Here is a 25,626-nt window from a genome sequence, read left to right on the forward strand (position 1 = left end):
CTATCAGGTCTGTTTTAAGATGAGTGAGAGGTTTGGGTCATCGTCAGAATGCAGAGTAGAGATTTAGAGTTAATATTTACACAAGGCAATCCAGGAAGAAGTAGTGACAACTGTGGCTTTTCTGGTGGTTTGATGAAGGATAGATATTGAAGGCAGCTTATGGGAAGACTATCAACAGAATTGAACTTCAGTGGTGAGATCTGCATTAGGTGGTTAAATATAACTTGAATTAACCACTGGATTTTTTAAAGAATGCTTTAGGCACACAGAGACTGTACAGAGCAAAATGAGTTGTTTTGCTTTAGATAGTGGAATCGGTAGACTGAAGAGCAGGTAGCTAGGCATAACCAAGCACAGTCAGTCAGTGCTCTCTCCACCCATCTCTGCTTGAAGAAGCATCACATGCAGACAGCCATGAAATTCAACCAGTGTGTGCAACCGCAAGCTCCGGAGAACAGCGACAACAAAGTGTGGAAATGGTGAGAATATTCTCGCTCTGTCTTTCTTTCTCTTCGGCTGACAGGCTTTCTCAATAGGAACATGGCTTTACCAGTAATGTTTGATGAGTGAAGTACTAACCTGCATCGTCCTGTATTGTTAGCATAGTGAATGTGTTTTTTTTCCTTTTGCTTTTGGTTTGTCATTAGGTGACATTAGGACCTGAAAGACTTATACCTGTGTACTAGTATCTATGGTATGTGCAGATAGTATCCATCTGTAGAGTATATATGGTCATATGGGCATGATTTTACTCTCATTTGTAAACAGTGGAATTTAAAATGAGAAGTACTATTCCTAGATGGCTGGCTGTAGGTTGAGGTTATTATGAGTGACTGCTATTTGTAACTAAATGAGCCATACCACTGACAAAACACAGGCACATTGTGACATTGTCCATATTTGGTCTTTGTAATGAAACAGGGACGAGGGTTTTGCCTACCTGTTTAGCCAGACTTTCTACAATGGGGGCAGGGGTGTGAGTGAGGGTTTGCCTGTTCTGATATTGGCTTATAACATAGGCTAATTGTGTGCTCACTGCTCACATATGTCACACAAACAAATTACATGTTTTTACAAAGTACCTTTCGTAAAGCCCAATGTTACGTTTTGTAAAGATGTTTTCTCATGTATCAAAACTTTAGCATCTTTTTTTATTTTGTTCCAATTGTAGCCTATTCCTGTATGGAATTGTAATTTGTGGCCTTTCGTGAATAGAGGTACATTCAGAGTTGGGTTGTGTCATGAGTCATGAGTTGGGTTGTGTCTTCGGTCTGTAATGGTTTGACACAAGCCCCCACCTCACCCCATGAGCAGTAATGACTGTGGTGCACTGCACACACCCTCTCTGGCTAACACAGAGGACTCAGTTGTTGACAATAAACAGATACACATTTAGAAAGTCAGATACAACATATTGAAACCTTGATTTATATTGAAAGATGATCCTCCAAGTACACACTACCACTAATCTCAGCAACAAAGAATCTCACGTAAACTACTCAAATCCACAAGAGATTAATAATTTATTTTACCTTTATTTAACTAGGCAAGTCAGTTAAGAACAAATTCTTATTTTCATTAACGGCCTAGGAACAGTGGGTTAACTGCCTTGTTCAGGGGCAGAACCACAGATGTTTACCTTGTCAGCTCGGGGATTCGATTTTGCAACCTTTCGGTTACTAGTCCAACGCTCTAACCACTAGGCTACCTGCCGCCCCAACATCCTCAAAATATTGCCAGATTGTACATTTGCGTACTACCATACCCCAAAAGAGATGATGGGGAATATGAAAATGTTGTTTCTCTCTGAAGGATTTATAGATCTGGCAACCCAAGTTGATGTAATGTCAATCTTGCACTTATCTGGCAACCCAAGTTGACATGTCAGTGTTTTACATACAGTAGACTTATTTCAAGGATATGGAAATCCAAGTTTAGGTTATTTACATTTGTCATTTAGCAGACGCTCTTATCCAGAGTGACTTACAATAAGTAGTGAGTGCATAAATGTGACCGACCGGCTCGATTCGGTCTTATGTAGCAACTTTTGAAATTGTGTTTTTTACATTTTAAGTATAAAGTTAGCTAGAAAATGGTATATCATACACTAAAGTTGAGGAACAATGGGAAAGTAATTATGTTTTGAAAGTTGTAAACTTGTAACCTCACTTTTGAGAAAATGGCCTTTGTATGTTTTGGTACACCTACTGCAGACCTCTTCTTTGTCTATACCCATTCAGCATCATTCACACCCTCTTAAGCTTTAGCCCCACCCATCTCTTTAAGGGTTGATGCGAGCATTCTGTCCTAACAGCAGCAGTCAAGCACCCAAGCTAACTGGCTAATGTTTGCTAGCTTGCTAGCTACTTCCAGACACAAATGAGAGAACAGCTCACTCTGACCATTTTACTCACCCTAGCAGAGCTGGTTAGGCTGTTTTTATGTTATCCAGAGCGTTGATGACTGCAACTGTGCTGCTGGCAACAATTTACGCTTTTTTGCCAACGTTTACTGACACCGGCCATATTCAACGGGTGTTGAGTGTTCGTAAATTCATCAGTTATTCTGCGCACTGGCATACTCAGACGAAAGTGCTCTGAAATCCGAGTAGATAGCGAGAGTGAATTTACCAGCTATGTCTATCAACTGTTTTCGCAGTGACATCATTAACAGTCTATTGAAATGGTTACTTGCATAGTGGAGTATTTTGTTACTACATGTAGCTAGCTAGCTAAACAATGAACCATAATCGCAACTCATGACATTACTGCCCTACATGAATCTGCAGCTAACTAACCAAACAGGTTCAATGTTAGCTTGCTAACATTAGGCTATAACTTGCAAAGCAAATGGCTCTGAGATACGAATAATATTACTACACAGATTATACACGTAACATTAGCTAGCAAACCAGACAGCTAACGTTAGCTAGCTAGCTAACAGTACACTTTATCTTGAAATGAAAATGACTTTCTGACATGTGTAATATCTGAAAATGTATACATGGATGTACGCTTCTCCCTCTCTCACGGATGCCATGGTTGCCCTTAGTTTGAAGATGTAATCCAGAGACAGGGGTTTTCTCCATCTCCTTAGCTATCATACTCTAACTCCACTGTTTCAAAACTCGGTCCTCCAAGTGGAGAGCAACACTTATGCAGTTCTACTATGCGATATATCTTTTTAAAAAAGCCGCGTCAGACAGGATTACCTACACATACTGACCAGCTCAAATAGACCGACTCGTGCTACATGACAGACCAATCCGAACTCATCTCGGCATGTCCAGCCCACTCATTTTCTCAGCCAATCATGGCTAGCTGGAAGGTTGCTGACTTTTCTGTGGCTAAACCAACTAGGCTCGTAATTTAACAATTGTATTCATATTTACAGATGGCATACAAGTTTGTTATTAAGGCACATAAAAGTTCACATGTTCCAGAAGGCATTCCTGCCAAAAAACGCATTTAGATTTTTTTTGAAAGTTTACGTTCAAATGGCTCTCCTGTGAAGTAGTGACGCACGACATATGCCTAGTTTCCTGAAACTAGTCACAAATTGTTTTACTTTTTCGTCCCTGTGGGAATCGAATCCACAACCCTGGCGTTGCAAGCGGCAAGCTCTACCAACTGAGCCACACGGGAACTGTGTCTCTTTTACAGTGTCAGTCTTATGGTACCAGAAGCCAAACAATAATAGATTAAGCAGTGGTGTGTAATCTAGTAAACTGGTGTTATCATGTGTGGTCCATCTCTTGTATTTGTACTGTTGTATTACTGTTTTAACACATTTTGTATGTAAAACAAACCTCTGTTTCAACAGACAGAGTATCTCATCCTTAACAGTATCTCAAAATAACAATTTGATATTGTACAAGGACTACAAACTACAGCCCAACTCTGGTTTTCCCTCAATTAGGCTACTTTGTATGAAGGCCTACAGATTAGTTTTTGTTTTAATCGACTATTTGAGTTTCAAGTTAAGGTCACGTGTAACCAGCTCACAAAGTCGACAAGGACTGCTAGAGCTAATCGCATGCATTATGTAAAAAATTACAAGTAGCCTTTTAATGAATGATGACAAAATGCACATTCTACCACTGTATCTGTATGCTCTGTCAACTAACACTATTCCACAAACCCCTCGAAAATGTACATGACACTGGAGATTACGTCTGGACGATACTTGTAGCGCGATACTCGTTAGTATCGTGGCAAGGAAACAATACACGAGCGGAGTTAACTTCTTTGGGAAAACAGCCAGAATGTTGGGAACAAACATAATTATGTTGACATCCAGTGTCACATTAATTTATTTTCCAAGCTTTAGCACACAATATTTTATATAGAGCCGTTTTTTAAAGGACTAAAGAGTTCGGTCTGCTTCATGTTTTAATTTTTGCCATGGAAAAAATATTGTGATACTGGTATTGTCACAGCCCTAATGGAAATTTGAAACAAGTACAACAGTGGAAGTTGACAAGAAAAATACTTATGACACCAGAGCGTTTCAACGTGTCGCCTTCATCAGGGTGTTATTCCTGCACCTTGGTTGGAATGTGAGGTCACTGTGATGTGTTTATATAAATGTATGGTCCCTTCTTGACCCTGCTGAATTCTGAGGCTGCCAGTGTTACTAGACTAAGCCCCAGTCAATAATAGGATAGGTATTAAGCAGCTCTGCATCTTATCAAACTGGTAAAAACAAACAGTATGAAGGAACACTGAGCCAACAACCACAAGAGCTCAAAACATGGCTACTGAGAGCTCACCATGCCCAAACCAGAAATGTTCAATAGCCGCAAAGTTTACAGGCTACAGTAGTGAGAAACCATGGGAGAATTACAACTATGTATATTCACCTCAAAATGTCAAGGACTATGACTCGTGTAAAACTACAGTTCTTCGCTGTAGGTTTACAAATGGTGCTCCATCAAAATTGAATTATTTTTTTATTACGGAAAAACAGCTCTTTGTTGCTGCAATCTCTTTGATCAAATGATGAGTGATTAAAATGTACAATTCATTATTACTCTTAAAAAAGGTATTGATTACCTGTGGTCTTTCTTTCTCACCACTCAGGCACATTCAGGACCCAGCCAGCCAGAGACTGACGTGGAACAAGCCTCCCAAAAGTGTCCTTGTCATTAAGAAGATCCAGGATGCCAGTCTACTGCAGCCTTTCAAAGAGCTCTGTGTGTTTCTCACAGAGGTAGGACATTTGTACTTTTTGCAGTGACCCACAGTGTGCAGAGGCTCTCTAGTCTCAAATTATAGCTACCTGCACCTTAGCGGCCTTGATGGGTGTGTGTAGTTCAGTTTCATTAGAAAGTCTGCCATTAAGTCCCTAAAAACAGAAATATTAGTGACTGAGAATATATTTTAAAAAATGAATAATTGTATACTTACACCTTACAAGAAAGTAAAGCTGCTTGTAAACTGTACAGTCTGAATATTCTTTCGACCTATTAGTCTTCTAAAGGGTAATATGAAAGTATTAGCATTACCAGGGTTCGCACAAGGTGCTTGAGGTGGTTAAAGTACTTGAATTTGGCACTCTGATATTCAAATACTGGAATAACTTGAAAATCAGACATTTTCTCATGTTGGTACTTGAAAAGTACTTGAATTAAAATGAGGAGAACAGAAAATTATGAAATAGGTTATTGGTCTTGCAAATTAATTTCCTCACGTGTTTTGCGTTCTGGTTGCCTGGCGAGCTCGCTAATTTCATCCACACTGCCACTCAGCCAGGCAGGTACAGAACTGACTGATTAGGCGCCGCCAAACGTCACATCAATAGCTAGAATGCTGGGCAAATGTAGAATTTTAAAAAATGGGTTTACCAAACCCAACAAGGGATGTAGTGGAGGGTAAATGCTGTTTATGCACGGTTTTATTTGTGAATTTGCGTTTACTCAACCTTTTTATTTGGTTAATTATCGTTTACCCACTTATTATTGCATTCCCAGCATTGATGAACGCTCAGAAGGCTTCTTGATCTGAGTTCAAATCACGCATCACTCTGCGAACGAGTGGAATCATGAATGATTCATGTATGCTCGTTATGTTCTCCTGCTCCCCCGAATTTTCCATGTTAGCAGCGCATTCATTCATTCACCACTCTTTCCAATGGGAAACTCCGCCCACGACATAGGCCGAGAGGTGAAACAAACTACCTCAGCCCAGATCTACAGCGGCAAGTAGCAGAGAGATGCCGCTGACAGTGGGAATTCTTTTAACATCCCTCGACTCCTGCCGTGTCAACAGACAAACCCCACACAAACCCACCCTGACTCTCGGAGAATGAGTGTACAACTGGTAAATAGTCACTGATATTTCAGTCAGAAGTCTAGCTAGCTAGGTTGCTCAAGGGCTCTGGCTATTAGCCAAGTACTGTAGCTAGCTATAAAGATGACGTTAGTAGTACAGTGGTTCCCAAACTTTGGGTCCGGGACCCATGTTTAAATAGGGTCCCCCGAGAGAGTCATTAATCTTATCAAACTCATTAAGAACTTGTTTATCTTCAAATGGGTATAGAATACACAATTTTAGAGTCAACTAAGGGCCTTTTACACTGTCAGAATTCACTTTCATTATGGGCTGGCCTGTGGGACCTAACATTTTGTGAAATTTAAAGACAATTTAAATATAAAGACAATTTAATATTATGTATACTGAACAAAAATATGAACACAAAATGCAACAATTTCAACGATTTTACTTAGTTACAGTTCATATAAGGAAATCAGTCAACACCATCAGTCCTCATGTAAATAAGTAGTGAAACACATATTATTTGAGTAGAACTTGTAAGGTATTGATGAATAGTAAGTTAGTGTTTTTTTCATGAGGTTGTGGTGATATACTGCCATCTGGTGGCAACTAGAAACAATTGCATAATAGGAACTATTATAAATTGATTGTCCTTGAAAACAAATATTTGTGCTTGAAAAAGCACTTGAAGGTCCTTGAATTTTTAAACGTTTATTGTTTTACCTTTTATTTAACTAGGCAAGTCAGTTAAGAACAAATTCTTATTTACAATTACGACCTACCCCGGCCAAACCCTCCCCTGACCCAGACAACGCTGGGCCAATTGTGCACCGCCCCATGGGACTCCCGATCACGGCCAGTTGTGATACAGCCCGGGATAAAACCAGGGTCTTTAGTGATGCTTCTAGCACAGCGATGCAGTGCCTTAGACCGCTGCGCCACTCGGGAGCCCCAAAATTTGACTTGCATTACAATCTGTACAAACCCTGCATTACATGTGCATGTTGCTAATGCATATGTTTATACTTGTGCGTTGTTCTACCAGAAAAACATGATTGTTTACGTGGAGAGGAAGGTTCTGGCGGACCTAGCCATCCAGGCCGATGAGAGCTTTGCGGCCGTCATCCAGAAGTTCTGCACCTTCAGAGAAGGTGAGGAGACCATTAGAGGACTGGGTCGTATTCATTAGTGCACAAAGTAGCCCTTTTTTTCAACCAAAAAACTAAAATGCATTATCTTATGGGAGAAGTTTAGGTAGTCCCTACATTTTTTTGGTCCGTTTTCTTCCATTTGGTGCCTAGTGAATACAATCCTGAAGGATGATAGATTGATCTGATTGAATCTATGTAGCTAGTGATGTAGGATCTTAATTTGAGCCAGTATGCTACAGCAGGAAAATAATCCTGCAGCAACAGGAACTGTGAATTATTATGTGGATTATAATTAATTTATTATTTTGTAGGGGTTAATACATTTTTGTTAGGGAAAATCAAGTCTGAAATTGGAAATTAGAGATTTTAGAAGCCTTTTTAAAACTCAAATGCATTACAAGTTTGCATTTTCTGCTTTGCAGGAAAATTCTCAGCAACAAAAGTGACTGTTGTGTCAATGTCAGGATTGTCTATGAATGTCTATGAAACTCTCACTTGAAGTAGTATAGCTTTCTCTTACGGACTTGAACCTAATGTGTTTGTATGCACACCGCAGATCTCGATGACATTTCCAATCGAGTAGACTTCATCATCTGTCTTGGTGGAGATGGGACCTTACTTTACGCATCGTCACTCTTCCAGGTATACATTTACTATTCATTCACTTCTCCAAGTAAAGTAAACATACTCATTTGTCAGTTTTTGAATATACTGTGAATTGTAGTAAAATAAATATTGATTGTGCTTGTTTCCATAGCTTGCTTGTGTATGTGCTGATGTGTTTTTTCAGAAGAGTGTTCCACCTGTTATGGCCTTCCACCTGGGTTCTCTGGGCTTCCTCACGCCTTTCAACTTTGACACATACCAGTCTCAGATCACCCAAATCATTGAGGGTACGTCTTTAGGCTTGGCCTTACCCAATTTCAACAACAGAAGCCTTACTCTCTTATCTGTATGCTGGTGGCTGTTTACACGGCACACGTTGTGCTACAGTTAGCATTTCTAGCTGCTAGGTTCACATTTACATTTTACATGCTACTCTTAGTTAAACAAAAGTTTGTGTGTCTGCTGAGCAGGTAACGCCACCATCATCCTGCGCAGTCGCCTGCGAGTGGTGAAGGAGAGCCGAGAGAAGAAGGCCCGGGTGGACGAAAAGGGCATCATCATGACAAACGGAGACAGCGAGGGCAGCCGCAAAGCCATGCAGTACCAGGTGAGCGCTACACAGTACACCGGACTGGTATGTTACCCCAGTATTATGGTTAGTACCACAATAGGCTCCTAGCATCATGATGACGTGGAACATCTCAGTCAAAGGACTCATTGTCTTTATTCTGGTAATGTTCCCACTGTCACAGGCCTGACCTCAGATCCCAGCGGCATGATAAAATACCAGAAAGGTCTAAATGTACAACCTGTTTTGGGGATTGTAGGGTGGCAGCAATCCTTCAGGTCTAGTTTCACTTCCTCCTTACATGGATTTGTTTCACTGCTTTTCTGTAGTTCTAGCAATGCACCCTATGTGCTTCTATTTTGGCCTGGTGCTATCATCTATCATAGGGTTGATGTATGTGGGCTATGTGGGGTGTTTGAGTTTTGATCGTAGTTCCTTCTGCATTGTCATCATACACACAGTCCCTGCTTCCTACTGAGTGGGCATTAACAAGTCATAACATAGGGCTGGGTTCAAAAAGTATTCCCAAAGTAACTACCAACATGGCTAGTGGAGTATCTCTGGTTAACATGACTCTGGGTTTCCTGGTCCAACAGGTGCTGAATGAGGTGGTGGTGGACAGAGGCCCGTCCTCCTACCTTTCCAACGTGGACCTCTTCTTAGACGGACACCTCATCACCACGGTACAGGGAGACGGTGAGTAGTAAACCCCTCAACCTGCTGCTACTGGGTTAAAGGACATGTTTTACCCCATCGGTATGGCCGATTAATTAGGGCTGACTTCAACATTTTATAACAATCGGTAATCGGCCTTTTTGGACGCCGATTATGGCCGATTACATTGCAATCCACGAGGAGACTTCATGTCAGGTAATATTTAGACTTAGGGTTCCCACCCGTTCTATAAAATACGGAACGGTTCCTTATTTCACTGAAAGAATAAACGTTTTGTTTTCTAAATTATAGTTTCCCGGATTTGACCATATTAATGACCAAAGGCTCGTATTTCTGTGTGTTTATTATATTATAATTAAGTATATGATTTGATATTTGATAGAGCAGTCTGACTGAGCGGTGGTAGGCAGCAGCAGGCTCGTAAGCATTCATTCAAACAGCAGCTCTTAGCAATGCTTGAAGCACAGCGCTGTTTATGACTTCAAGCCTATCAACTCCCGAGATTAGGCTGGCAATACTAAAGTGTCTATAAGAACATCCAATAGTCAAAGGTATATGAAATACAAATGGTATAGAGAGAAATAGTCCTATAATTCCTATAATAACTACAACCTAAAACTTCTTAACTGGGAATATTGAAGGCTCATGTTAAAAGGAACCACCAGCTTTCATATGTTCTCATGTTCTGAGCAAGGAATTTAAACGTTAGCTTTTTTTACGTGGCACATATTGCACTTCTACTTTCTTCTCCAACACTGTTTTTGCATTATTTAAACCAAATTGAACATGTTTCATTATTTATTTGAGACTAAATTGATTTTATGTATGTGTTATATTAAGTTAAAATAAGTGTTCATTGTTCATTCAGTATTGTTGTAATTGTCATTTATTACAAATATATATAAAAATCGTCCGATTAATCGGTATCGGCTTTTTTTGGTCCTCCAAGTATCGGTGTTGAAAAATCATAATCGGTCGACCTCTAGTTTAGATGCTGTAACTGGCCGTTATACTGTGATGTTTATACGACTGCTTACTGCTTGTGTACAAGACACGAGGGATAAATCTGTTCAAATACAAACATGGTACTGATGTTCTATTAGTGGTGCATACTGTTGCAGCTCGCCTTGTTGGTAGATTTGGCTGAGATGGCAAAGTTTAGTCTTTGCTTTGCTATCTGTCCTTCACTACTTCCTAGTAACTCCCTTTCTGGAAGCCTCTCAGAATGTCAGAAGTATTTCCGTTGTCATGGGGATGGTTTACTGTGTTTTGGAACTTCTTTTAGCTTGTTGTTGGTGTTTTTAGGCTTGGGTGTTGGTGGTGTAGCGGTCAAAGTAGTGTCTGTCTCAGACTGTGTGTTTGTGTTGTGTCAGGTGTGATCGTCTCGACTCCCACCGGCAGCACTGCGTACGCGGTAGCAGCCGGAGCCTCCATGATCCACCCCAACGTGTCGGCCATCATGATCACCCCCATATGCCCCCACTCACTGTCCTTCAGACCCATAGTGGTGCCTGCTGGGGTGGAACTCAAGGTAAACACACACAAATGCACATTCATACACACACATGCGTTCACCATACTGTCATTATCCATTTACTGCTCCTCTCCACAAGACATTAGCATTTACTTCTCCTCTCCAGAAAATTTGTATTGAACAGTACACAAAGGTAACCAATGACCAGTCTGACACACAGCTAGCACAATGCGTTCTCTTTCAGTCACTGGTGATGCATGGCAATGAGGACATTGCTTATAATACACACACTCACATTTACTGCTAGACTTTTGTTGTCTTTGACTGGTCGTTCATCTGGATTCCTATCTTCTGCTCCGTCTGTCACGCTCAGATCATGCTGTCACGTGACTCCAGGAATACGGCCTGGGTGTCATTCGATGGGAGGAAGAGACAAGAGATCTGCCATGGAGACAAGTGCGTGACCTTTTGACCACTCAGTCATCGCAACCTCCCCCCTAGTCAAAATACCACCAAACAAAAGCTGATAAACATGGAAGATAGCCTGATGAACTCAACCCAAAGCTCATCTAACTCCCGCAAGGTGCCTGAATACACAGACAGTACCAGTTATATAATTATATTGACCAGTTTCATGTACTCGAGACAAAAATGTCACATCACATGATGTTTCCTTTATGCAGCCAGAGATAATTATCTTCCTTGTCGCTGAAATGCTGGCAGCCCATTGATATACCAGTAACAGAGGACTCCTTTTAGGAAGTTAGTCAGCCAGTTTCAAGTGTCTCTTTCATCATTGTTTGGGGGGGATTGCGAATACCTTGCATGCCTCCCACTCATACCTGATTGACTGTGACGTTTGCTCTTTTGTCTTTCTCTCTCTTTTTATCTCCAGCATTACCATCACTACTTCCTGCTTCCCCGTTCCCTCCATCTGTTTCCGGGATCCCGTGAACGACTGGTTCGAGAGCCTGGCACAATGTTTACACTGGAATGTGAGAAAAAAGCAGAACTACCTTAGCTCCAAGGAGGACGTGTTCTGACGCCAACAACCTCACCGTGACACCATTCTCATAGTACACCATTTTGGGTGCGTTCCAGATGCACAGATTCTGCGCAGTTCTTCAAAAATCAAATCTGATCTTTACAATACCTGGACAAGTGTTTAACATACCACGGCAAAATGATATAGCGATCCTATATCTGGAACGCACCCTTTGACTTCAGTTGGATTCCATCAGGCCAATTTGCAACCAACATCCTCCAGAGATGAATTTGTTTTGGTTCTAGATCATCCCTTACTGTTAAGAATTTCACACCCTTTTAAAAAGATTGTTGAAATGGTCTTTTTATGCCAACAACCAGATTGTCTCATGTCTGACTGAAAACAATCCAGGTTAAAGTTAACCTGTGAGACAAAGTAATACTGAGCTACGGATCAACCCCAAGCTCCTCAACATATAACACAGATATAATGACTGTTGTCAGTGGGGACGTTTATCAAGAACCAATGTTCTTGGGGATATTTGAAATTGTATTTTATAGTAATGATTGACGTTTTGATACAATCCCTAAAATAAAATGTATTATTACTACTTCAGGAATAGCAGAATAATTGCTTCTACTCTGCAATAATGAACTAAATGTATAGATTGTGCCTTAAACTGGTAAATATTATATTATCATAATCAATTAAGGTTTACATAACTTTCATTTTCTTAAATCGGATTTACATCTTAGTGCAGGTGTAACATAACCATATCTTCAGTATTCCTCATATTCAAGCTTCTCAAATGGCTTGTACAAATGTTAATCTTACATTAATGTTGCGTATCTTAACTACTCTGTCTACAACAACAACGCTGTGGTGTCTGACCGTGTGTAATGTCAAGAGTATGGCACAAACATTAAGAACTGAAGTCCATTCCAGGTGAGATGAGACCACAACCTGATGTCTTCATAGCCTTTCACTATAAAGCCATAGCTCTACTATGTCATTCGTTTCAGAGTCAAGTGGGATGCTTAAGGTGATTCCATTGTTTACAATCAAAGTGATTGTGAGTCTACAGGGTTTTTACCAACCCAGGTTTTTGAGTTTTTATTTTATTTTATTATTTTTTTTTTGCTTTAGACATGGGAGGCCAGGTAGGTGGAATTTAGCCCATCAATGATATTGAATAATTAGCTCAGTTGGTGAGGTAATGAGTAGATTCTTGTGTAGTGTCTGGATGGACCTAAACCCTGCCGTGCCACTCCAGGACCAGGGTTGTCAACCCCTGACCTATGGTGTCTGACTTATTGCAGTATGCTGAGAGATTGAAGGCATTCAGATTCTACGAGGTAGTTGCCTGCCTTACCAAATGAGACTGCAACACTCACCCCGCCTATTGACAAGCTCTGAAATACCGACTTGATAAAATATGGTTTGAGGGTTTTTCTTCTATCTTACAGACAAATTATAGTGTATGAGTTTACTACGTACATTGTGTGTTGGATGGGCAAGTGAAATTTCCCCCGATGGAAAAACTGGTCTAAGCACTGTGGATACCAGCGCACCACACTCTGCAAGAGGACCAGGTAACTCTAGTCAATTAATCATTCCTTATTTTCTAATTTATGATGCTTGATATATTTATTAACCAGTTTACACTATCATTGCTGAAATATAAATCTCTGGTACATTTTTGTATATTGATATGTATATGATTAGTACAGTAAGTCAGTTTCACTATATTATCTATTTTCTCAAAGTAGAAAAACAAATGTCCTCTTTCAATGGAATTAGGAGTGGAGTCTTTTCAAGTTAATGGCAGTCCCTTCAGTTGTTAGGGAGATATAGTTTGGAAACATCTGGAAGAAATCCATTTGTCTTTGTATGCTACTATACTTTATTTTTCAGAGAGTACAGTGTATTCTCTCCTGAAGTAAAGGCAGTTGTGAACTTTGCCTTACAAACCAGTTACACTGAAATCATGCAAATCATATAAACTTCCCCCAATGTGATATCTTTGTGGGACCTTTTGGATGAAGGACCTTATTCCTATTGTTCTTTCTATGTCAGTTATTCTCTAAGTGCTTCTCACTTTTAACTTTGTTTTGTAGAATTCTATAACTCTGAGAGCCTATCACTTTGTAAATATTGTTTCTGAAATATTCTATTTTTCCAGAGCACTTTAATAAACAAAGAGAGACAATCTATTGTCAGTACGTGTTCATTTTCAATTGGTTTGGTATTATTTAGTGATCCTTGTTGAAACATTAATATGCTGTATTTTGGTCATCCAATGAATTTTACCCATTTTATGTGTGTCCAGGAACAAAGAAAAATGGAACCCACAATTTGAGGAAGTAATATCTTTCACAGCAGTGCACTTCTCTTCCTGCATTTTTTTATTTTTTATTAAGCAACAAAGGAGTTTACTGCAATTACCAAATAGATAATCATGTGTTAACTGGCTTTCAGCAATGTGAGCAACTTTTAATCAATATAAAGACTATTACATTTCTAACAGTGCATTTAAAATGGAAATGTCGAGTAGTTAATACATAGTAATATATTAATGAGCTAATTAATTGTGTTCATTTTTTTGTTTGGTGATACCTTGTTGAAATATTAAAATGCTGCGTTATTGTTTTTCATGCATGTCGAGGCCAGATTAATTTGACCCCTCTTTTTGTAAGTGACCGAGAACAAGGAAAAAGACAGCATAACATGCTTTATTACTTATTGAATATTTGAGGAAGTATGGTCTTTCCCAGCAGTTCACTTCTCTTCCTAAATTATAATTAAGGAGTTTACTGCAACACTTATTTTGATATTTTATTGAGAACCTGCAGTTTACAAAAACACGATAATGGGTTGTCAACAAATCAAAAGTGCAGCAAAAACCTATAAAGATAATGTTCACTGTCTTTCAACAACGATTAATGATAGATTAAAAATGATTTCAAACTAAGATATTTTGTGTAGTGCATAGACAATGGACATATCAATAGTAGTTAATACATAGGAATATACTACTGTATATGAAATTATAAATATTGTTCACCAAAACAGAAATCTAAAAAGTTAGCAGTATAAAACCTCTCAAATAAACCATTTCATAGACAGGGCACAATTTCCAATGGATGTATTAGAATACCACTGAATATTGTCTACTTTTGTTTACTTTAAATAATAAGGTAAAAGTTATAATCCATTAATGATTATGGTAAAAGCAAAGTGACCCTAAAAAGATAATTGTTGTACAGAATATCTGCATTGATTTACATACAGTAGCTGTTTCAGAAGTTAGATTGTGCATTTGGCCTTGTAAACTGGTTCTCCAGACTCCAAAGAACTTAACATCTCACTGTACGTGTTGTAGGCACATTAAAGGGTAAGCATTATCCAACTTACTGAGATGAATCCTCTAGAAGTAGGCAAAATGTGATAAACGTAACATAGACTCACATAAATTAATCAGTGGTGCTCATCAGCTATTATAAAATAATTAGTTTACAGTGTTTTGCAACTTATAGTGCCTTCGGAAAGTATTCAGACCCCTTGACTTTTTCCACATTTTGTTATGTTACAGCCTTGTTCTAAACTTGACTAAATGTCTCCCCCCTCCTCAATCTACACACAATACCCTATAATGATAAAGGAAAAACAGGTAAAATTTTATTTTATTTTTTAAATTGAAATGTAACATTTACATAAATATTCAGACTCTTTACTCAGTATTTTGTTGAACCACCTTAGGCAGCAATTACAGCCTCGAGTCTTCTTGGCACACTTGTATTTGGGGAGTTTCTCCCATTCCTCTCTGCAGATCCTCTCAAGCTCTGTCAGGTTGGATGGGGAGCGACGCTGCACAGCTATTTTCAGGTTCCGCCAGAGATGTTAGATCAGGTTCAAGTCCGGGCTCTGGCTGGGCCACTCAAGGACATTCAGAGTTGTCCCGAAGCCACTCCTGCGTTGTCCTGGCTGTGTGCTTAGGGTCATTGTCCTGTTGGAAGGTGAACCTTCACCCCAGTCTGAGGTACTGAGCACTCTGGAGCAGGTTTTCATCAAGGATCTCTCTGTACTTTGCTCCGTTCATCTTTGCCTTGATCCTGACTAGTCTCCCACTCCCTGCCACTGAAAAACAACATGGTGTCAGGTTTCTTCCAGAAGTGATGCTTGGCATTCAGGCCAAAGAGTTCAATCTTCGTTTCATCAGACCAGATAATCTTGTTTTTCATGATCTGAGAGTTTTTATGTGCCTTTTGGCAAATTCCAAGCAGGCTGTCATGTGCCTTTTTCTGAGGAATGGCTTCCGTCTGGCCCCTCTACCATAAAGGCCTGATTGGTAGAGTGCTGCAGAGATGGTTGTCCTTCTGGAAGGTTCTCCCATTTCCACAGAGGAACTCTAGAGCTCTGTCAGAGTGAGCATCGTGTTCTTGGTCACCTCCCTGACCAAGGCCCTTCTCCCCGATTGCTCATTTTGGCCGGTCAGCCAACTTCTTCCATTTAAGAATGATGGCCAGTGTGTTCTTGGGGACCTTCAAGGCTGCAGACATTTTTTGGTACCCTTCCCCAGATCTGTGTCTCGACACAGCTGTACAGACAATTCCTTCGACCTCATGGCTTGGTTTTTGCTCTGACATGCACTGTCAACTGTGGGACCTTATCTAGACTTATCTAGACAAGGCGTGTGCCTTTCCAAATCCAAATTTACCACATGTGGACTCCAATCTAGTTGTAGAAACATCAAGGTTGCTCAATTTCGAGTCTTATAGCAAAGGGTCTGAATAATTATGTAAATAAGGTGTTTATTTTTTATAAATTAGCAAACATTTCTAAAAACCTGTTACGCTTTGTCATTATGGGGTATTGTGTGTAGATTGCTGAGGATTTTTATTTTTTTATTTAACCCATTTTAGAATAAGGCTGTAACATAACAAAATGTGGAAAAAGTAAAGGGGTCTGAATACTTTCCGAAGGCACTGTATGTCTGTCACTTGCAGTGAAATCATCTTCATAAAAACAGACCGGTCCAATGCCCATTTGAGTGCATTTCCCTCTATTTCCTAACTTCAAACATTGGTCAGAACCAGAGAGTTGTTACAACATTTTGAAATTGTTGCTTATCCATCCTGTGTAACCGTAGCCACTTCCTTCTCATGACGGCACTTTACTGCTTGTCCGATGAAAACACTGGAGAGCGAGAGAGAGAGACATTAAAGTACCCTGGTTAGCTAGTCTCATACCCTTTACAGACAGATTTACGGTATGTTGCCTTCTAAAAAATGTATCAGGCAATGTTTTTTAGAACCTAATTCACATAGTCCCATTTATTTATTTTAGGCATGTCCTAAGAAACATAAGACTAATAAAATGTCTTTTAGAAATAATAGAATGGCATATTTAGAGTTTAATTATGTTACTGGTCTGGGTAGCCTATAGGCTACATGGCTGTGCCATGCACATAAACTCTATAGTTATTTTGTTCATTAACACTGCATGGTCAAGCCGACGTCTGCATTGGCTGTACAGCATTTACGGTGATACAGCCTCTGCAGAAGTCAGGGCATTCATGCTTCACAGAGCTGTTGTCAAGGAAGTTTGTTTTATTCAGGACCTCCCGCCCCACCTACAGTCAACCAATCATGTCAATGCCGGAGCTATACGGAGTCCTCCGCATTGTTAAAACATTTGGGAAGCGCACGGTAATCCGGTATGAGCTCGATTTGGCCTCTGCAAGGCTACGGGGGCTCTGCAGTTGCATCACGCCCTCTGTACAGAGCCTCCGGATCGCATCACTAGAGCAAGCATAAATTGGCTTTACAGTGGTTTAAAAGTTGGTTTAAAAACACTCCTTTAAAAGTTGCAGTATTCTATGGCACATTATTTAAGTGTGAACCACTGTTACCATTAATGCTAGTTAGTGCTATCTTTGAGAAGCATTTGATAGACTTCAATAATGGCTGTACTAGGGAATGCGGGCACGAGGGAGATCGGGGTTCAATTCCCCGACGGGGAGGAAGGAGTAGGCTGTCCTTGTAAATAAGAGTTTGTTCTTAACTGATTCCATATGTGTTATTTCATAGTTGTGATGCCTTCACTATTACTCTACAATGTAGAAAATAGTAAAAATACAGAAAAACCCTTGAATGAGTAGGTGTGTCCAAACTTTTGACTGGTACTTGCTTAATATTATGGTGTTTCTATTCCAAGAAAAACAAAAAACCCTCTGGGTTTCTGTTAGGATGGAACGGAAAATATGGCGCTGTACAATGTGACAGTCAGGAGTACAGTCCTGGGCTATTTAGCTAAAGAATCCCTGTGTCGTGCGGGCAGGGCACGCGGGGGCCCGGGGTTCAATTCCCCGATGGGGAGGAAGGAGTAGGCTGTCCTTGTAAATAAGAATTTGTTCTTAACTGACTTGCCTAGTTAAAATAAAGGTTACACTAAGAGCATAACATTTCTACACCCTAATTTTCTAATTATAGTCTAACCAATACCCAAACGGAGATTCAGTGAAAATAAAAGTCTCATTGATTTATTAAGACCAGTCCCCATGCTTGTCTCAGAGCAGTGCAAAACTGTGCTAAAATAGTTGTAGGCTATTGCTTCAAATCCTATTGCTTCTAACTTCAATACGCTCTTTAAATAAGACCTACACAACTTTTAACAGCACATTACTCAACACTAGTGGAGACTCATGTCGCATACGGTAGGCCTACAGTATGACGTGACTCTCCGCCAATAATTACATATAGAGGACTGGAGGATATTTCTGATATTTATTCCCATAGTAATTCGTTATGGATCCATAACTAAATAAACGTCGGCATTTTGAAAGAGTATTTTTATAATTGAAAGCATAAAGATGCCATTATTAGTTACAATGTTTTAGTTTGAACGTGCAGACGGGCACTAGGAACAGAACAGCGGGAGCGTTTCCCTAGTCAGCCCAATTATTAGTGCAATGCCCCTTAAAGTGTTGCCAGTGTGGCGGGGTGGGAATGTGATAAAAGAAATAAAAGATGAATGAAATCATTCTCTACTATTATTCTGACATTTCACATTCTTAAAATAAAGTGGTGATCCTAACTGACCTAAGACAGGGAATTTTTTACTAGGATTAAATGTCAGGAATAGTGGAAAAACTGAGTTTAAATGTATTTGGCAAAGGTGTATGTAAACTTCCGACTTCAACTGTAGTTGAAGGTCTGTTTCATGATTTCAGTCAGAAATTCTTGGAATGACTGTTTTACTGTGCCCATAACAAAAATGTGTTAATACAAATGCTCCTTCAATGTGTCAAAACATTTTTTTTAATGTTTGTGTCGTCTATGAGCCTTGTTCTAGTCTAGCCTGAGTATATTGACTCCTGGTAAACATACGGTGGAACAGGTGAAGGAAAAATACAGGTAGTAATCTACTCACTCCTCTCCCTCAGGCCCTGGCCGAAGCTGCGCGCCAATCGGAAGAGAGACCAGAAAAGCACGCCTTTGATCAGCACTGAGATCCCCGCTCCAGTCACAGCAGCAGCCTCCAGTGTATACGTCTTGTCCTGCCCCCAGTGTACACTGATCTGAAATCAGAAGACCACATGAAGTCCATCTCAGAGCAACCATTCACCATACTTTCCCTAAAGATCTGATTTGAGATCAGTTCAACCACTAGCTTTCACAGCTCACCCTGTACATCAGGTACACGAAGTAGGCCACCTCCGGCACATTCAGAAGGACAAAGACCCAAACCAGCAGCTTGGCTTCTTTTAAAACCTGGAACAAAGGACAGATAAACCTGTTTTACATGATGTATGCGCTTCATAGGTGCTTACAGGCAAAAAATTATTTCCACCATCCTTCATTCAATTAAGTTCACATACTTTATGCGTGTAGTATTTCATTGTGATTTATGTTCTATTCTTTACATACTGTTTATGCACATGTGCAGTGCACACTAATTATTAAATTACATATTTTATTCTCTTGATACTTGTTACTCACTGCGATAGCCCCCATGGCTGCGGTAAGGCAGGCCCAGACCACTCCAAAGCCCAGGATGATGCTGTTCGTGAAGGACATGGTTGTACCTGACGTCATAATCAGTATGCAAAGGCACAGCTGACAGAGAAACAGAAAAACCAGCCACAGATTATACCAACTATAAATCTAGTACAGCTCCATCCCAAAGACCCTGATGTATGAATGGCCCTGATATAAAGGACCACCTTTAGAGCACCTTAAATTCAATTTCAGGCAAACTCTGCTGCATCATTCATTGAATCAAATGGCTCATTCATAACAAAACCCACTGATATTGTCAACTACTTTAATTATTTTTTTCATTTGTAAGATTAGCAAACTTAGGCATGACATGCAAACAACAAATTCTGAACCAACACATCAATGCATAACTGACCAAATTATGAAAGAAGCATTATAATTTTGAATTCTGTAAAGTTAGTGAGGGCGAGGAGAAAAAAATGGTCTATCAACAATGACAAGCTATTGGGTCTGACAACTTGGATGGAAAATGATGGAGGATGATAGCGGACTATATTGCCACCTCTTCAATCTAAGCCCTCAGACCTGGACGGAAGCAAAAGTAATTCCGCTACCCAAGAACAGCAAGGCACCCTTTACTGGCTCAAACAGCTGACCAATCAACCGGTTGCGAACCCTTAGTAAACTTTCGGGAAAAATTGTTTGACCAGATACAATGCTATATCATAGTAAACAAATTAACAACTGATTTTTAGTATGCTTATAGGGAACGGCACTCAACATGTACAGCATCTACACAAATGACTGATGATTGGCTGAAAGAAATTGATAATAAGATTGTTGGAGCTGTTTTGTTAGACTTCAGTGCAGCTTTTGACATTGTCGATCATAATCTGCTGTTGAAAAAACTTTTTTGTTATGACTTTACATCCCCTGCTATATTGTGATCGAGAGTTCTGTCTAACAGAAAACAGAGGGTGATTTTTAATGGAAGCCTCTCCAACAATCAATGTAGAGTCGGGCATTCCCCAGGGTAGCTGTTTAGGCGCTTTACTTTTTTCAGTCTTTCCTACTGACCTAGCACTGAGTAAAGCCTGTGTGTCTATGTATGCTGATGACTCAACGTTATGCACGTCAGCTACCACAGCAAGTAAAATCACTGCAACACTTAACAAAGACCTGCAGTCGGTTTTAGAATGGGTGACAAGTAATAAGCTAGTCCTAAATATTTCTAAAATTAAAAGCAATATATTCAGGACAAATCATTCACTAAAACCTAAACTAAATTGCGTAATGAAGAATGTGGAAATTGAGCAAGTTGAGCAGAGTAAACTGCTTGGTGTAACCCTGGATTGTAAACTTTCATGGTCAAAACATACTGATGTAATGGTAGCTAAGATAGGGAGAAAGCACTGCTCTGCTTTCTTGACATTGCTATCAACAAAACAAGTCTTACAGACTCGAGTGGTTGAACCTGGACTACTGCCCAGCCATATCGTCAAGCGCCACAAAGAGGGACAAAGGCAAATTACAGTTGGCCCAGCACAAAGCAGCATGGCCGGCCCTTAAATGTACACAGAGAGCTAACATCAATGACATGCATGTCAATCTCTCCTGGCTCGAAGTAGAGGAGAGTGACTGCATCACTACTTGTCTTTGTGAGAGGTATGTACATGTTGAAAGCAGCAAGCTGTCTGTTTAAACTACTAGCACACAGCTCAGACACCCATGCATACCCCACAAGACATGCCACCAGAGGTCTCTTCACAGTCCCCAAGTCCAGAACAGACTCTGGAAAACGCACAATACTACACAGAGCCATGACTAAATGGAACTCTATTCCACATCAAGTAACATGCAAGGTTTCAGGTTTAAAACACGAACTCACTCTACACACACGCTTGTATGGTGATATTAGAAATGTATTGTAGATATGTACTGGTGTAATTATGTTATATGTACTGTTATATTTTAGCCTTAATTTGTTTGGACCCCAGGAATACGAGCTGCTGCCTTGGCAGCAGCTAATAGGGATCCTTATAAATACAAAAAAAATACCCTGAAGGCAATCATACATATCTGCACCAAAGATGCTCAATGTCAAGGCAACACAACGTGTTAGAATGACGCCATCTGTCGGAAGAAAATGGTTGTCCCGTGTCAGTCATGTATTATGACACATGTGGAATGTGGCGGTACCTGGGCCTGTAGGTCAAAGGTGACCATGGAGAAGCACAGGTTGATCAGGAAGTACTGCTCCTGGAAGCTCTCCAGAGCTCCGCCCACCCGGAAGGCCATCATGTTGGGCCTTTGGATGAGCAGAGTGGCGCACAGGACATGGACCACGCCCACACACAGGATGCACACAAACCGCACCTACCACACAAGCACACACACTGATTCACTACTGCAGCTACTCAAACAGCACCTGTGACATAAGCACATGCACAATCATGTTCCGTAGGGAGAATATGTTTTTAAACGGGGAGGTAGTACCTGAACATGTCCAATGAGAACACAGATTGTTGTTTTCTGTTGCAAAACACTTTGCTATGGTATACCGTACTGAACATGACCCTGGATTAGACATAGGAGTTGGTTTAATTTTGTCGGTCCACATGCAGCGTACCAGAAGCAAGTCCTTTCTATCCTGGACAGGGAGCACCATGAAGTTGACCACAGAGCGCATCATGACCACCAACACACTGAGGACAAACACTATCAACTCCTGCCTGTTCTCCTGCAGGATGCCCCTGGTGATGTAGTATATGCAGAACACTGGAGAAACATAAAGAAGACTGTGTGTGATACAGTATTGGTGTAGGCGGCATAATCAGGATTTAACCATAGAACACAATGCTGACATGGGGTGATCAGAATTGGGGATTACATTTCTTTTCTCTGAACTTTTCATAATGTGTTCATGTCTGGACACAGTAAGGAGTTGGCTCTCTGTTGATTACATCATTAGTTAACAATCTGTTGCTATTGCCACTAATGTAAGACATGCCACTTACAAATTCCAACCAGTTGGATGAGAGATACAGTGAAGTCGTCCTCATAGCTGTACGTTGCCATGCTTTGCCTGTAGATGTTTGTCAGTGTGAGGGCCAATAGTGCCAGTAGAGAGGCGATGGTGAAGCAGAAGTAAAGCTTCACCAAGCATGACAGCTCTGACCAAGGCTTTATCTGTGGGGAGGAGAAACCAAGCATATAACCTTTCTTTACACAGACACCTAGGGCCCTATTCAATCAAAACGGGTGCAAGTTTCTGAGTAAGACAAAGGAACCATCTTCTTATGCTGTGAACATGTAGCCTACATTCTTATTCATGTGATAAGAGAAACATGTTTACAGAGTTGAGTGACACAAAAAGGAACTTTTCTACAGTGCAGGAAGAATGTTGAACTGAATAGGACTCTGGTTCCCAATTCAAGCAACAGCTAGAACAGATAAATGTGACAATGTCTACTCTGTGTATAAGGAGAACAATTGGGATGTATACTGACCGGGCCACATGGCGTTGGGATCAGTTCCTGGTGCCTTGGTCTCAGGTTTGGGGATGGGAGATCTGAGCCCTCCCACGGCTGATTGCTCAACAGTGGACTGAAATAGAAATATATGTGGATATTAGTTACCACGCAAGATGGTAATAGGTTCAAATGTATATTGAATGGCTGATATACACATAATAATTTGTCATATTCATTGATCCATGACGAGATATAGGTAACTACCAAAATAAAGGAAACCAACATAAAAGTGTCTTAATAGGGTGTTGGGCCATCACGAGCCAGAACAGCTTCAATACACCTTGGCATAGATTATATTTTCTATTTTTTTTAAATGTATTTAACTAGTCAAGTCAGTTAAGAACAAATTCTTATTTACAATGACAGCCTACCGGGGAACAGTGGGTTAACTGCCTTGTTCTGGGGTAGAACGACAGATTTTTACCTTGTCAGCTCGGGGATTCGATCCAGCAACCTTTCGGTTACTCTCCCAACACTCTAACCACTAGGCTACCTGCCACCCCTCAAGTGTCTGGAACTCTATTGGAGGGATGTGACACCATTATTCCATGAGAAATTCCATTATTTTGTGTTTTTTTGATTGTGGTGGAAAATGCCGTTTCAGGCACCGCTTCAGAATGTGTTCAATTGGGTTGAGATCTGGTGACAGACAGCCATGGCATAGGGTTTACGAGATATGGTTTGGAAAACGTACCTAAATGTAGTGATGGGATATGCCACTGTACTCCAAATTGTACCTTTATCCACACTGATACATAGAGGAGATTGAAATACTGCTAGTTTTCCCAGAAAACTGCCCTTTTGTCAGGACACACGTTTCACGCCACTTCAATACAAAGTGATTTTCGTAGCAGGTTAGAAGAGCATTTTCACTAACCCTAACCCTTTTCCTAACCTGCTATGAAAAAGTCACTTCGGTATCGAAGTCAGATTAAGAGAGCCACCGCAGCCATTTTGGAATGGCAGTATCAGCACCTTTGTTGTTCAATGCAACGTGCCATTCAATAATGGCTGCTGTGACTACTGCTAGCTAGCATGAGGATGAAAAGGTCAGTTTTCCGGGAAAACTAGCAGTATTTCAATCTTCTCGATGGAGCTGTGTGGACAAAGGTAAAATTTGGAGTACAGTGGCATATCCCATCCCTGTAGTGAGGTACGTATTCTGACCTATATATTGCACCTGCTCCAAGTGTCTTAAGCCGCTATCAAGTCATGTCTGAAACTTGAGACCTCCGATTAAAATTAACTGAAGTTGTTTGTGTGTAGACCTTCCCATTGGTTGATTCTGATACTTCATAAGTGGGAAACTCGGGATCTGACTCTAACCCCCTAAGTTAGCAAATCGGAAATGCCCAAGTTTCTGACATGGCATTAATGTAACCAGGACTGAGTTCGGACCCCAGTTCAGCTCAGTGTAAACAAGCGTAACGGTAGAGTCGGTATCTTCTGGCAATGGACATACCAAACGAAATAATGTTGGAAACGGAACTCAAATCACACCCTGTCACTAAACGAACACTACATCGATGATTGTAATTCTGTTAATAAGTCGCGCTCATAAACTCACCGTATCTCTTCCATTTTTAAGTGAAACAGTAACTAGATAATCGTGTTCTTGATGTTTCTACATCTCAGCAAGCAAGCCCACATTGGCTGCTAAATTCAAACGTTTTCACGCCACATATTTTTTTAGTTTTAATGGCGGTGTGCAAACCATAACGCCACAGTTCCGCTTACAATTGTATATGTCTGACGTCTTTCTGAGGTGTATTCAGCATGCATAACACGCACGTACTTGTTTGAAAACGGGTCCAGTCAATATCATAACAATAGTCAATCGTGAATGTTTTAGAACAGGGATGGTGCTGAACACTGTACGATGATTTGTTTAGTTTTATTTAGCACAACGACTTAAAATACACTTTGCATTCGCAAACCAGTAAAGATTTGCAAACTCTGCATTCATCTCAACCATCAAAACGTTGCATATTGAACACACCCTTGATGAGGTTGCACGGAAAATGTTTAGCCACAAGGGGGCATAATGACTCCCCAAGCCACTTATCAATGCATTACACATTGTAAACAAAGACAATACAAACGTATCCAACCTCCACTATAAACATGTACATTCACCTGGTCCATGTATTATCTATTCAAAACTACATTCAGGGACATCTTTGTTATTTCAAAATTGGAAATGGTGCTGCGGCGGAGTTGTCGTCTTGACAGTGGGCTCGAACTCCGTGAAAGTAATTGAACTCCGTGAAAGTAATTGAAAGTCCACCAAGCGGGGGTGGTGTCCGGTCGTCATTTGTTACTACAGCGACAAATGCATAGACCCCGCCTATTTAAAAAA

The 25,626-nt window shown here is 40.4% G+C and overlaps 2 protein-coding genes across 5 annotated transcripts; one reads left to right on the forward strand and one right to left on the reverse strand.

Moving 5' to 3' along the window:
* Window positions 1–6: 6 nt before the first annotated feature.
* Window positions 7–13,943, forward strand: LOC120059272 (NAD kinase-like). Of its 3 annotated transcripts, none has more exons than XM_039008190.1 (10): window positions 8–479; window positions 5,082–5,211; window positions 7,321–7,426; window positions 7,983–8,068; window positions 8,184–8,319; window positions 8,503–8,639; window positions 9,197–9,296; window positions 10,649–10,806; window positions 11,123–11,205; window positions 11,645–13,943. In XM_039008190.1, the coding sequence occupies exons 1-10, from the start codon at window positions 403–405 to the stop codon at window positions 11,790–11,792; spliced, it is 1,161 nt and encodes a 386-aa protein (XP_038864118.1). In that variant the 5' UTR covers window positions 8–402; the 3' UTR covers window positions 11,793–13,943. The 3 variants fall into 3 exon arrangements, with proteins under 3 accessions (XP_038864120.1, XP_038864118.1, XP_038864119.1); XM_039008191.1 differs by having other exon boundaries at window positions 8,217–8,319; XM_039008192.1 differs by lacking the exon at window positions 11,123–11,205 and having other exon boundaries at window positions 7–479.
* LOC120059273 lies at window positions 10,856–25,005 on the reverse strand. 2 transcript variants are annotated; one of them, XM_039008194.1, is made up of 9 exons: window positions 24,835–25,005; window positions 23,244–23,340; window positions 22,752–22,923; window positions 22,364–22,512; window positions 21,934–22,110; window positions 19,735–19,851; window positions 19,420–19,506; window positions 19,166–19,313; window positions 10,856–11,737 (listed from the first exon to the last, which is right to left on the reverse strand). In XM_039008194.1, the coding sequence occupies exons 1-9, from the start codon at window positions 24,846–24,848 to the stop codon at window positions 11,733–11,735; spliced, it is 966 nt and encodes a 321-aa protein (XP_038864122.1). In that variant the 5' UTR covers window positions 24,849–25,005; the 3' UTR covers window positions 10,856–11,732. The 2 variants fall into 2 exon arrangements, with proteins under 2 accessions (XP_038864122.1, XP_038864121.1); XM_039008193.1 differs by lacking the exon at window positions 10,856–11,737 and adding an exon at window positions 16,631–16,930.
* Window positions 25,006–25,626: the final 621 nt, after the last annotated feature.

This window comes from Salvelinus namaycush, chromosome 14, assembly GCF_016432855.1.
Source record: "Salvelinus namaycush isolate Seneca chromosome 14, SaNama_1.0, whole genome shotgun sequence".
Classification (NCBI taxonomy): domain Eukaryota; kingdom Metazoa; phylum Chordata; class Actinopteri; order Salmoniformes; family Salmonidae; genus Salvelinus; species Salvelinus namaycush.

Coding starts and splice junctions, on each gene's coding strand:
- LOC120059272 (XM_039008190.1), top strand. CDS start 403: ATGCAGACAGCCATGAAATTCAACCAGTGTGTGCAACCGCAAGCTCCG. Junction 8,640..9,196: donor GCAAAGCCATGCAGTACCAG/GTGAGCGCTACA, acceptor CTGGTCCAACAG/GTGCTGAATGAGGTGGTGGT. Junction 9,297..10,648: donor CACCACGGTACAGGGAGACG/GTGAGTAGTAAA, acceptor GTGTTGTGTCAG/GTGTGATCGTCTCGACTCCC.
- LOC120059273 (XM_039008193.1), bottom strand. Junction 22,513..22,751: donor CATCCAACTGGTTGGAATTT/GTAAGTGGCATG, acceptor ATGTTTCTCCAG/TGTTCTGCATATACTACATC. Junction 19,507..19,734: donor CAGCCATGGGGGCTATCGCA/GTGAGTAACAAG, acceptor CCTTTGTTCCAG/GTTTTAAAAGAAGCCAAGCT.